This window comes from Theropithecus gelada, chromosome 16 (genome assembly GCF_003255815.1).
Source record: "Theropithecus gelada isolate Dixy chromosome 16, Tgel_1.0, whole genome shotgun sequence".
NCBI classification, from domain to species: Eukaryota; Metazoa; Chordata; class Mammalia; order Primates; family Cercopithecidae; genus Theropithecus; species Theropithecus gelada.
The window spans coordinates 60,319,047-60,331,325 of NC_037684.1; the positions used below are offsets into that span (position 1 = coordinate 60,319,047).

Genomic DNA, 12,279 nt, shown 5'->3' on the forward strand with positions numbered 1-12,279 from the left:
CTTTGGGAGGCCGAGGCGGGCGGATCACAAGGTCAGGAGATCGAGACCACGGTGAAACCCCGTCTCTACTAAAAATACAAAAAATTAGCCGGGCGCGGTTGTGGGCGCCTGTAGTCCCAGCTACTCGGGAGGCTGAGGCAGGAGAATGGCGTGAACCCGGGAGGCGGAGCTTGCAGTGAGCCGAGATCGCGCCACTGCACTCCAGCCTGGGCGACAGAGCAAGACTCTGTCTCAAAAAAAAAAAAAAAAAAAATCAATCATGACTTTCCTCATGAGCTGGTAGAAAGTCCTACCTTTCCTGAGATTAAACTATGCATAGTCGCCACCTGCAAAAAATTGGATTTTGTCAGCAGGGAAGGAGGGGAGGGGTAGGGGGTGGCAGCTAGGGAAGCCACAGGGCCGTGCTTTGTTTATTTTTTGAGACGGAGTTTCACTCTTGTTGCCCAGGCTGGAGTGCAATGGTGCCATCTCAGCTCACTGCAACCTCCGCCTCCCGGGTTCAAGCGATTCTCCTGCCTCAGCCTCCCGAGTAGCTGGGATTACAGGCACGCGCCACCACGCCAGGCCAAGTTTGTATTTTTAGTAGAGACGGGGTTTCTCCATGTTGGTCAAGCTGGTCTCGAACTCCCGACCTCAGGTGATCCACCCGCCTCGGTCTCCCTAAGTGCTGGGATTACAGGTGTGAGACTGCGCCCGGCCAGGCCGTTTTGACTTGGCTTCCGTCTGAGTGCCTGGGCTGCTCACTGGTGGTTCAGCATGAAGCCCCGGTGCTGGGTCTGTGGAGGGCATGTATTGAGTGGGTGGGCCTCTGTGCTGCAGCCATGGCTGCGGGTCTGGGCTTTCCACCTGCCTCCTGGGTGGTTCGAGGCTGACCTCCCACCGCTTCTGCCTCTCCATCAAATGAGGCTCAGCTGGTGGAACTCTGTGTTTCTCTTCAGTTCTAAAAGCTTGGGCTCAACTTGCCTTGGCTCTCTGTACCCTTCTTCTTAGGCCGCTGGTTTTGGCTTAGTCTCAGCAGTGACCTTAGTCACACCAGCCGGGCAGGGCTCAGAGGGACACGCCTGCTTTTCAGAGTGAAGCCCCAGTGTGCTCGGGGACAAGGTGAGGCAGGGAGGGCATCAATCTCTCTAGCACCAGGCCCTAGAGAGCGCCTCGGGAGTGGCACAGGCCTGGGAGCACCCGGTTCTGCTGAGTCTCAGGCTGAACCCAGTTTCTCTCTGGGCTGAGGGATGGTGAGGGCTGAGGATGGGTCCAGGCCCTGACTGGGGCTCCCCTCGAAAGCAGTCTGGGGCTTTGGGGGATGTGTCAGACTCTGCCGGGCTGGAACAAATGGGCCTCAAAGGTTGGTTAAGTGCAGCCTCCGCCAAGAAGGCACTCTTCTGTAATTTGCCCGACAATCCTCAGCCTCAGAATGCCTCTGGGAAGGGGACAGAGCAGCACGTGGCAAAGCAGAGGCTGGAGGGAGGAGGAAGCGGGAGGCCCAGGTAAACCTCGGGCCACACTTGGGTCAGAGGCAGGGTCCAGAGGCCGGCAGGAAGGCAGCCAGTCCTGCAGGGCAGCCGGCGCACTGACTGGGGCCCTGTCTTCCTCCTCCGGGCTCCGCAGTGTCCTGCGGGCTACCAGAGCGGTCCACGGCGGGCGGTGGGGCCAGGGGTGCCTGGCTGCAGAGCAGAGGCCCCAAAGGGACGGCGCCATGCGTGGAAACCTCTGGATGGCCGCATGGGGGTGGGGGTTGAACCAAAGCCCTGGGGAAGGGGCGGGGGCTGCGGGCTTGGGCGGAGGATGGTCTGGAGGAAGGGCTACAGCAGCTCTCCATTCCTTTCAGCCCTGAGCCCCCGAGTGCCCGCCTCGCATCCGTTTGGGCGCGGTGTAAACTCCACGCCTGAGCTCCACGAGACACGGCGGGGCGAGGGAAAGACGAGTCCACACACAGGCGTACCTTATTATATAGAATTTGTACAATATATTTCTCTTCGTTTGCATATTTTACCCACAGCTTAACATCCTTTTTACAGGCTGAACTCAGGTTGATAGAATCAAAATTCTTTCAACCAAATAAGAAAAATTCAAAATCGTAAACCCGTAAGAAAACAAATTAAAAACGGTGATGAAAATACGTCACTCCTCTCGTTAGGAACAGTATCTGTTTGTACAACAGGTATGCTCTGGAACAGGATTTCTTTACAGCGTAGGCACGTGTTTCCACCTTTGCTCTGCGGGCTTCGCCTCCTCGGGGCCTGGGGCTCCTGGAAAGCTCCGGACGCGGCGGCTCTGGCTCGGCAGCGCCACCCGGTGGCCGGAAGCAGAGGCGGCCGGGCGGAGCCATCGCGGATGCGGGCAGACTCAGGCTTGTTTCCCGTGAACTGCAGCGACGAGCCCAGAACAGCAAGGGCAGTGGGCGGACAGGTGCTCTGAAGAGCCCAGCGTTTATTTACAGCTGATCTTCCCGATGGGAGGATGGAGTACAGCGGCGGCCACTGCCACAAGGGGTGACTCCTGCCCTGCTTCCCGCTTTATTCGGAGTCTGGGGTGTGGAGGGGCGTGGGTGGTGCTATCTCCTCGTCTACCTTCCAGGTTGGCTGAGTCTGAGCACGCAGCGGGGCCTCCCTCCCAAGCACCAAGCCTTGTTTCCTGTGAGTCCCCCTCTTGGCAAACTCCTCACTGGGAGACCGCCTCGGGTCTGAGGGGCGCAGAAGGTGGGGCCTTCTCTGGGGGAGGCGTGCAGGCAGCTCCCAAAGCAAGGTTGGTTTGGCAAACAGCAAAAGATGGGAAAAGGGTTTCTACGGAGCCAGCAGCACCTGCCTATTCAGGTACCAAGCCACAGGAACCTGGCCAGGCCTTTCCACCAGGCGATGGCCTCAGTCCTCAGGCCACCGAATTCCAGGACCTGCCCATGTGTTCCTGTCTCCCTTGAATCCCACCCTCCGCCCGCCCCGGGATGGTTCTACCAGAACTCGGGATTAGCTGAGAACCTAATTGTAGGGCTGTGAAGCCTGCTGCACCTTGGAGTCCTGACCCACCAGGCAAAAGTGCTCTTACAGGAAGATGCTTCCAGACCTACAGACTCCGGCCCTTGCAATCCAGATCCCTGCAAACCCTGCAGAGAGGGGTCTTCAGAGGCCACGGGCCACACTGGGTCATGGCAATGCCGATCTGGTCAAGCTTGGCCTTGGTGGTTGGGCCCCTTCTCTGGCTCTGGCACGGTGTGGTGGCACGTGCTTCCGGCCCAGACACTGCCCCTAAAGGCGTGCTCCATCCCCACAGGTCCACTAAGGCCGGCACGCAGCCCACATGCCAGGCTTGCTTCATGTTCCCAAGCGTGGCTCTGGAGGGAGAATCACCATCGGCACTCCAGTGCAAGACTAAACCCATCAAAAGAAAAATGTAAAACAGCACTGACTAGAACTAATGCCGTTATTGCTACAAGTGACAGCCAAACAGCCACGCAGAGTCCCAGAGGTGGGTATGACAGACCACCATGACTGTCAAGCAGAAATAAAATGATGTGGGTTTTTACTCTTAAGATAAGATATCCTCTGATTATCTTCAAGGTACAGCAGCTCACGCGTGCTCCTCACATTCTGCTACTTTCACAGAATGGTCAGTCCCGGGTCATGCCCTTGAGCCCCTCCAGGGAGACAGTGTGGTTCTGCCCTAAAAACGTGAGGTGGAAACTGAAATATGTCAAAACAACTGAGAAACTGCGGTGGTGCTACCTGGCGCGTGAGCGGACGTACAGGGGCACCTGCCGGCTGTCCCCAAGGGCACTTGTTCCTCTCAAGGAGTTCTCTGGGAGGGCGCGGCCATGCAGGGAGCTAGCTCGATGCCTGGTTCTGTACTGGATGCTTGGGGATCGGTGGTGGCCAGGAGGGGCTCTCGCCAGTTTTGGTTTGGTTTGAAAAGCAAAGAAGTCCCAGGCCGGGCAGCCGCTGGCGGTCTTGCTGGAAGGGTGGATCTGGGTGGATTGTGCCTCCTCTGAAGGCAAGTAAGACAGAAACCAGTTGAGAGGCTGCTTCCAAGTCTTCCCAGGCCCATGGCTCCTGCAGGGACAGCCTCTGGAGAAGGCTGGTCTCTGAACCTTCTCAAGGGCCCCCTGCCCACCCTTTCTGAGGCATTCTGCACTGCTTGGCTTATTTTCAACATGCTACAGACTGTGCTTGTGTCCAGCCTATGCACAGGAGCTCTTGGAGACGTGGCTGCTTGGCATCCGAATTGGAGTGGAAGTCAGCTCAAGGAGAGCCAGGTACTGGCGCTACAGGAGTGTTCCTGAATGAGGCTGGCTGTCTGCTCTAAAGTCCCTGTGGCAGATGAGCTAGTCCCACGCGCCACACCAAGGGCTAACACTCCACATTCCAGAGGCGGGTGGCCTTGTTTGGGTAGTTGATGGCCAGGCTGATGGCAGCAATGTTCTGCAGAGCCTGTGGAGGGAAAAAGAGTTGTCGCCAGTGTCAGGAGCCACTCCCTTGTTCACTGAGTGCTGGTAAGACCCTCAGCTGAGCACTGAGGACGAGGGGACGGAGGAGGGGGGCCTGAGATGAACCAGATGTGTTCCCCTCCCCCAGAGGCCCACAGGGTGGAGGGAGAGAGAAAATGCTTTTAAGAGCACATGAAAGGCCGGGCGCGGTGGCTCAAGCCTGTAATCCCAGCACTTTGGGAGGCCGAGACGGGCGGATCACGAGGTCAGGAGATCGAGACCATCCTGGCGAACACGGTGAAACCCCGTCTCTACTAAAAAATACAAAAAACTAGCCGGGCGAGGCGGCGGGCGCCTGTAGTCCCAGCTACTCGGGAGGCTGAGGCAGGAGAATGGCGTAAACCCGGGGGGCGGAGCTTGCAGTGAGCTGAGATCCGGCCACTGCACTCCAGCCCGGACGACAGAGCCAGACTCTGTCTCAAAAAAAAAAAAAAAAAAAAAAAAGAGCACATGAAAGCTCCAAATGTAGGTAGGAATCATCACTGTCCAGGGTGCAGTCCCAGTGCGGGGGCTCAGAAGGCTATCCGCAGAGGTCTGGGAAAACACTCTGGGGAAAACAGTGCAAAGATGCAGGTGGGGAAGGGCATGGCACTCACAGGAAACGAACAGCCAGTGCTGGGGACCAGAGGGAGTAGAGAAAACAGGGCCAGGAGGGCACTCAGATGCCCTGGAGGCAAGGCCGGGTCCGTCAGGCCTTCAGGGTCTGGGCAGCAAGAAGGTGGAGGTGGCCGAGGGAGGAAGAGGGGGTTGGCAGGGAGAGGTGTCAGGGAGAAACATCAGGACACTGGTGCAGTACACTTGACAGGCTATGGGGAGGGTCAGAAGAGGGTAAGGAGGAAATGGAGACTGGACAGGGGCCGCAAAAGGGACCCGCCCACAGGCAAGCCGCCATGCTGAGCTTTGGGGCCAGGACGGCAAATATCACAATTTTGTTACATGGTGTCGTGAAACCTGGGGTGGCAATGTTGGTAGGTAGCTGTTGGGGGTAAGGGAGTTTTTACTCTGCCTACAGGTCTCGGGTGAATTCACACAAACTCTTCGGTATGGGCTGGGGGCATTCCCACTTCCAAGGGCACACGTCAAAGCCTATGGCAAGAAAGACAACCCTTTTCCTGCAAAAGGGCAGTGTGTTCGGAGAATACGTCCAAAGGACAGAGCGCCGCGCTCAAGCAGGGCTCTTGGCTGGGTGTCCCGGCCGGGTGTCCACCCACGGGTAACCCTGTGAGCCTCAGTGTCCCTAGCTGTCTTCTGGGGGTGTTGGGCCACACACATTATGATATTCAAAGGAGTCCAAGGTTTTCAAAATGTAGTCTGGGGCCAGGGGACTCCCGAGACCCTTTCGGGGTCTGCAAGGTTCATTTTTCACTTTCCTTCTCCTGAGTATACGGTGGAGTGTTCCAGAGCCTGACGTGTGATCTGACTGACTGCAGAAGCGGACATGAGAATCCGGCTGTCTTCTACGAGCAGACGTGAGGGGTCTGCAGGGCTAAGCACAGCGCCACCCTCTGCGGGCATTCCTTCCTTCTTTTTTGGTCTCCTATTTGTCCCAGAGCGCTCAGTCATTACTTCGTTTTGAAAAGTTAGAGTTGTTTTCCACAAGACGTGTTATTCATGTGAACATGAAATGGGTTCACTACTTAAAAAAAAGAGGTAAAGGTTTCAACTTTTGCTTACTTTTTAAATCGAAAATCTCATTTCTAATGGCACGTATGGATATATGTATAATACACATACCCAAAAGCTTTCTGAGCTCCTCAGTCAAAGTGTGAAGCATCCTGAGACCAAACAGCTGTCAGCAGAGGAGTTCCGCTACCAGAGAAGCAACTCACATCTAAAAATATGTGAAATCTAACTCCATGGAAACTTCGAGAATCAGCCAAACTAAATTTAAGGCATCGGTTGTTTTGGTTTTAAAGACACAAATTCTTCTGACCCCACAGTTTAGAGTGAATGACTCTGATAAATGGGGCTCATGAGTGCTCTCTGCGCACCAGGAGGAAGTGCAGTCACAGAACTGGAACAAGCTCTGTGTAACCTCCGGGTGGATTCTGTCCTACTCAGATGCAGCGCGCAGACCTTCTCTGCCCTGGCAATGGTGAGATGGTGGCCCCGCAGCCTGGGGGCCAGCTCTGTTGGGGTGGAGAGAGTACCTGTGCCGCACAGCGGAGAAGGTGGTCGTCCGTGGTCAGGGCCAGCAGGTAATCCTGCAGCACGCCGAGCTCCTGCAGAGAGAGCGGGGCTGTGAGCGGCAGTGCCAGATGCACAGTGCAGCTCTCCCAGACCACCTGGGACACCCGCCTGCGAAAGCTGAAGCCTCTCGCGGGTGGACGCTCCTCACTCCGCCTGGCACCGCGTGGCACTGCCTTGCTCAGAACCCCGGCGGGAGCCTGACTGGCAGGAGCCAGGTGCCCACTGCCGGGGCCGCCTCTGCCTCCACCTGCCCTTGGGTGAGCAGGCCGGGACCCCTCCTCAGGCCAGTTTCCTCATGTGTGAAAGGAGAGGGAAGCTACAGAACTCTGAAAGGCCCTTTCAGCTCCCACATTCTATGAGTCTATTGTGCTGAGGGGAGGGAAAAAAAGAGGAGGAAGCAGAAGTAACCCATCATTTTATTTTCCAAAACTCACTGCTGTCCAGGGCTGATCCCAGGCGGTTTTCCCCCACTGGCTCTAGGCCTGACAAAATAAGCAATCTCAGAGCTGACCTGAGGGTTTCCCAGGGCTGGGAGAGGCGAGAGCCTCAGACTCTCAGTCACGCCTGTCCTGTGTGGCCTGTCGAGACCCCTGCCACTCAGGCTCAGATGGGGTGGCGACTTCTGTCCTGGGTAGCAGAGGGAGCACACACACACGGAGGCACCGGGCTCCCTGCCCAGACCTCAGGCCTCACCTGGGCACGGTTCTCAGTGACGAAGAAGAGCTCAGTGAGGGCACGGTGCAGGGGAAGGAGGATGCCGGGCTGTGTCACGTCCTCAAACAGGCTGTACTCCATGTGGGTAAAGAGCTGCCACAGGGGCTTCAACAGCGCAAGGTCACACAGGTCACTGCGGGAGGAGCCCCGGAGGTGGTCAGTTCAGTGAGGGCCACGCCAAGGTCACATGGCTGACAGCTGGCAGGAACCACAGCTCAGACCCTCCCTCTCCCACAGCTGGTACCAGTGATTATAAAGCAGTCTCACCTATGCTCCCCACAAAACAGCCACAAATAGTCACCAACAGCAAGGAAGGAAAGGGGCAGAACCTAAACTTCAAAACCAGGCTCCAAGGGAACAGGAGGTCTGGACGTGTGCTCACATGCATCTTGAAAAATGGATGTTATGGGCTAGACATGGTGGCTCACACCTGTAATCCCAGCACTTTGGGAAGCTGAAGTGGGAGGATCACTTCAGCCTAGGAGTTGGAGACCAACCTGGGAAACAGAGTGAGACCCTGTCTCTACAAAAAATTAAAACAAAAAAACAAAAAAACAAAAAACAAACAAGAAAAAACTAGCTGGGCATGATGGCACCCAGCCACTCGAGAGGCCAAGGTGGGAGGATCATTTGAGCCCAGAGGTTGGAGGCTGCAGTGAGCCATGATTGCGCCACTGTACTCTAGCCTGGGCAACAGAGTGAGACATTGTCTCTTAAAAAAAAAAAAAAAGCTATGAAGACTTTCCAATGAGAGTGGGAATTCATCTCAAGATAAATATTAAATGAAAAAAAGCAAGATGTGGCCGGGTGCAGTGGCTCATGCCTGTAATCCCAGTACCTCGGGAGGCCGAGGTAGGCGGATCATGAGGTCAGAGTTCGAGACTAGCCTAGCCAACATAGTGAAACCCTGTCTCTAAAAATACAAAAATTAGCTGGGTGTGGTGGTGGGCGCCTGTAATTCCAGCTACTAGGGAGGCTGAGGCAGGAGAATCGCTTGAACCCTGGAGGTGGAGCTTGCAGTGAGCCGAGATCATACCATTGCACTCCAGCCTGGGTGACAGTGTGAGGCTCCGTCTCAAAAAAAAAAAAAAAGAAGAAAAAAGGCAAGATGTAAAACTACATATACAAAATAAAATTCAAAAATAACCTGCATATACAGTATTTTCTCTATGCATATGAAAAACAACAGTAAACAGACATAACAAAAGATGCCATCAGCAGTTGACCCTATCAGCTTTCTAGGTTTTCTACAATGCTCACTGCTTTAATAATCAGAAAAGAACACTTAAGACAAACGTGATGGCTCATATTTGTAGTCCTAGTTACTCAAGAGGCTGAGGTGGAAGGATCACTGCAGCCCAGGAGTTCATGGCTGCAGTGGCTATGATGGTGCCACTGCACTCTAGCCTGGGCAACAGAATGAGACCCCACCTCTAAAAAAAAAATTAAAGAAAAAAAAAAAGATGGTCAGGAGCAGTGGCTCATACCTACAATCCTAGCACTTTGGAAGGCTAAGGTTGGGGGATTGCTTGATCCCAGGAATTTAAGACCATCCTGGGCAACATGGTGAACCCTGTCTCCACAAAAAATAGAAAAATTAGCTGGGTGTGGTGTCACACGCCTGTAGTCCCAGCTACTCAGGAGGCTGAGGGGAGAGGATCACTTCAGCTCGAGAGGTGGAGGCCACAGTGAGTTGAGATGGCACCACTGCACTCCAGCCTGGGCAAGAGAGCAAGACTCTGTCTCAAAAAATAATAATATAAAATAAAATAACGATGACTACCATTGCTATGATTTTCGGCTTGGCTTATGAAACAGAAGAAGATGCTTGCAAGGTTGCCCGGGCAGAAAGCTTTTCCCTAAATAAAACACAATCCCTGCTGAGAGAATGAACTGAGGTTTTTTTTTTTTTTTTCGTTTTTACTCAGAGGGAGGCTGTCCTTTGCTTTAATTCCAACTCAATATCCTTTGAAGAAGAAAAATTATGAAATAAGTAATATTCTAGAACTTGTTATATGGCTATATATAATTACATAATGTTGGATTTTGCTTTTTTAAAAAAATTTGCTTTTTCTCTTATGACTTGAAAAATCATTGTGTATATTTAATTGTTATCCTGAAGCCAATCTCTTTTTCCCAGAGGAATAAATCTTCACAAAACAAACAGGACAATTCTGATAGCTTTCCAGCTGGGTTTTCAGAGAAGCATCAGCATGTGAGGTAAAATGTACCTGCGAGCTGAGAAGGTCCCTCCCCTGAGGACTGCCCCTTGTGTGTGGCCTCCAGGCCAAGCCCTCAGGCAGGCCCCCCTCTCACTCTATGAGGAGCACACATGAAAGAGGCTAGGGTGGCAAGGCATACTGGGAGTTCCCTCCGGGCTCGGGACGGAGGGTGCAGGAGTGTCCCCACTGGAAAGAAGGTTGCCAGTGGCCAGCAGACTGCAGGCAGGGGCACAAGTCTTCCTTCCTGCTGCAGGTAAGAAGGGCCCACCAGCCAGGAGACCATGGAGATGTTCCATGTTTCATAAGCACTGCTCAACCAGACTGTTCTTACTGGACTCGACGCTCAAGTGAACAGAGCTAAGCCCGTGTGGGGCTAAGTGATCCTGTCTGCATATGAGGACATGGGGGTAAAGCAAGCCTGCCCAGCCCAGGAGTTTGAGACCATACTGGCCAACACAGTGAGACCCCATCTCTATAAAAAAACAAAATTAGCCAGGTGTGGTGGTGCATGCCTGTAGTCCTAGCTACTTGGGAGGCTAAGGTGGGAGGATCACTTGAACCCAGGAGTTGGAGGCTGCAGTGAGCTATGATCGTGCCACTGCACTCCAGCCTGGGTGATAGAGTGAGACCCTGTCCCCCACCACCACCAAAAAAAGAAGCAGGGCTCCTGTCTCTTGGTTGAGGGGGAGGTCAGAGACAGCCTCTCAGCCACCCGGGCTGATTCACAAATATTGAACATTCACAAAAATGTCAATACAGTAACCTAGAGCCAGAGGGGAAGAGGGAGGGTACGAGAGGAGAGTTCCAGGCAGAGGGGCCAGCAGGTGCAAAGGCCCTAAGCAGGGACCAGTTTGTCTCCATAAATATTTGTTGACTCAATGAACGATAGAAGATTCTAGAGAGAATTGATTGTACAGAATCGGCCATGGGGACTCGGAGCTCTCCCCTCTCTCTCCACGCTGCCTATGGACTGACTACACCAGCCATCATGTTCTCTCCCCTGACTTTCAGAGTCCTTTATTATTTTAATGACAGTTCCATATTCCATGAGAAGACAACCTGTTGCTTCAAATATCATCAACGCACTCTGGCTGGCATTCTGTGTGTCTCTGTCTGTGTGTGCTTTGGAAATGCAGGAAAGAGGAGGAATGAGCTTCTGACAGGTAGGGTTCTGAGGAAGGAGGGTGGTGGCCAAGTAGACAACATATATGGCACACACAGTCACTACCACCTTCCCTCATAGATGAGGAATAAGGCAATTATGTCTACAATCCCCAATTCAACACTATATGTCCTACCTAGTGCAAAAGGCAAGAACAGCGTCTAAACACTGAGAGGAAGAAATAACATTTATTTACATTATGACACGACTGTACACTAAATAATCTGCATAGTCTTAGAATGAACAAATTTAGTAAGGTCACTGGATATAAGGGCAATATACAAAAATTAATTGTATATCAGCAAAAAACAAAGCTAAAATTAAAAAATACCAATTATAGTATCAAAAACATTAAATAGTAATAAATTTAACAAAATGTTAAGTCCTCTACATAGAAACCTATACAATATTACTAAGACCTAAACAATAGAGGAATATAAGTAGAATATATAATGGCTGTGGATTAGAGGACTTGGTGTTCTAAAGATCTTGATTCTCATCAAATTGATCTATAGTCGCACCACAGCACTCCAGCCTGCATGACAGAGTGAGACTCTGTCTCAAAAACAAACAAACAAAAAAAATCTATACAGTCAAATGGAGATCCACATGGAACAAAACTAACTTGATGCCTACCCCTTCTGTCATACACTCAAATGCTTTCCAGGCAGATAGTCCTCTAAGTGTGAAAGGAAAAACGAGTTTCTGGAAGATAACATAGGAAATACCTTCATGACCTTTGAGTAAGGCAAACATTTCTTAAACAAGACACCAAGAATGTTAGCATAAAGCAAATGGCTGAAACACTGGAAGACATTAAACCACAAATGTCTTTTCATCAAAGACACCACTGACAGCATGAAAGGGCCAGCCACAGAGTGGGGATACATACGCCTGGCAAAGGGCTCCCATCCAGGACACTGCTTACCTGTGGCCGCAGCATCGCACAATCCTCAGAAGTAAGTGGATGGCTTTTAATCGTTGATGGCCAGTCTGGCGACAGGCCACGCCCACCAGCCATTCCCAAATTTTTGCCAATGGGAGATGAGGCACAACCCTTTCTTCTGACAACATCTGTTTCAAAATCTCGAATCCTGGCCAACACCCCAAAACACAGATATACAAACAGAGACATGTAATAAGTAATATTATTATATAAAGTGTAACAATTGTGTATGTTAAGAATTCTACATTTTATAAACTGCTCAAATTTTAATCAATAGGATGAAATAACTGCGATCATTTAAATTCTGGCTGAAATGAAGGCTCTTGTAAAAATGACACAGGGGTCATATTTTCAGTTCCTCCTTTTTTCAAAATGCCCAGGCAAATTCTAAGAGAACAAGCATCCTTTTCAGGCCCTGACAGAATGCCTCTCATAGCTGGCCACTCAAGTTTACCACTAGCCAATGAAATCACATTCAGGAGTGACAGATGTGGGGCTTGTGAGACAAATTTGGAAAGTGTGAGAGACAAGTACCTGCTTTGATTTTAACCAAGATCAGTGACATCATGGC

General features: G+C 52.0%; 1 protein-coding gene and 1 pseudogene across 2 annotated transcripts in view; both read right to left on the reverse strand.

Moving 5' to 3' along the window:
• Window positions 1–1,936: 1,936 nt before the first annotated feature.
• Window positions 1,937–3,385, reverse strand: LOC112609823 (annotated as a pseudogene). Its single transcript, XR_003116242.1, has one exon. The product of XR_003116242.1 is annotated as an uncharacterized LOC112609823 (transcript).
• Window positions 1,937–12,279, reverse strand: part of ZZEF1 (zinc finger ZZ-type and EF-hand domain containing 1) — a 143,076-nt gene continuing 132,733 nt past the window's right edge. The window contains exons 52-55 of the mRNA XM_025362949.1: window positions 11,691–11,856; window positions 7,358–7,511; window positions 6,625–6,696; window positions 1,937–4,418 (exon numbers count right to left, since the gene is read on the reverse strand). Coding sequence (XP_025218734.1) covers window positions 4,338–4,418; window positions 6,625–6,696; window positions 7,358–7,511; window positions 11,691–11,856 — 473 coding nt within the window. The 3' untranslated portion in view covers window positions 1,937–4,337. The remainder of the gene's footprint in view (window positions 4,419–6,624; window positions 6,697–7,357; window positions 7,512–11,690; window positions 11,857–12,279) is intronic.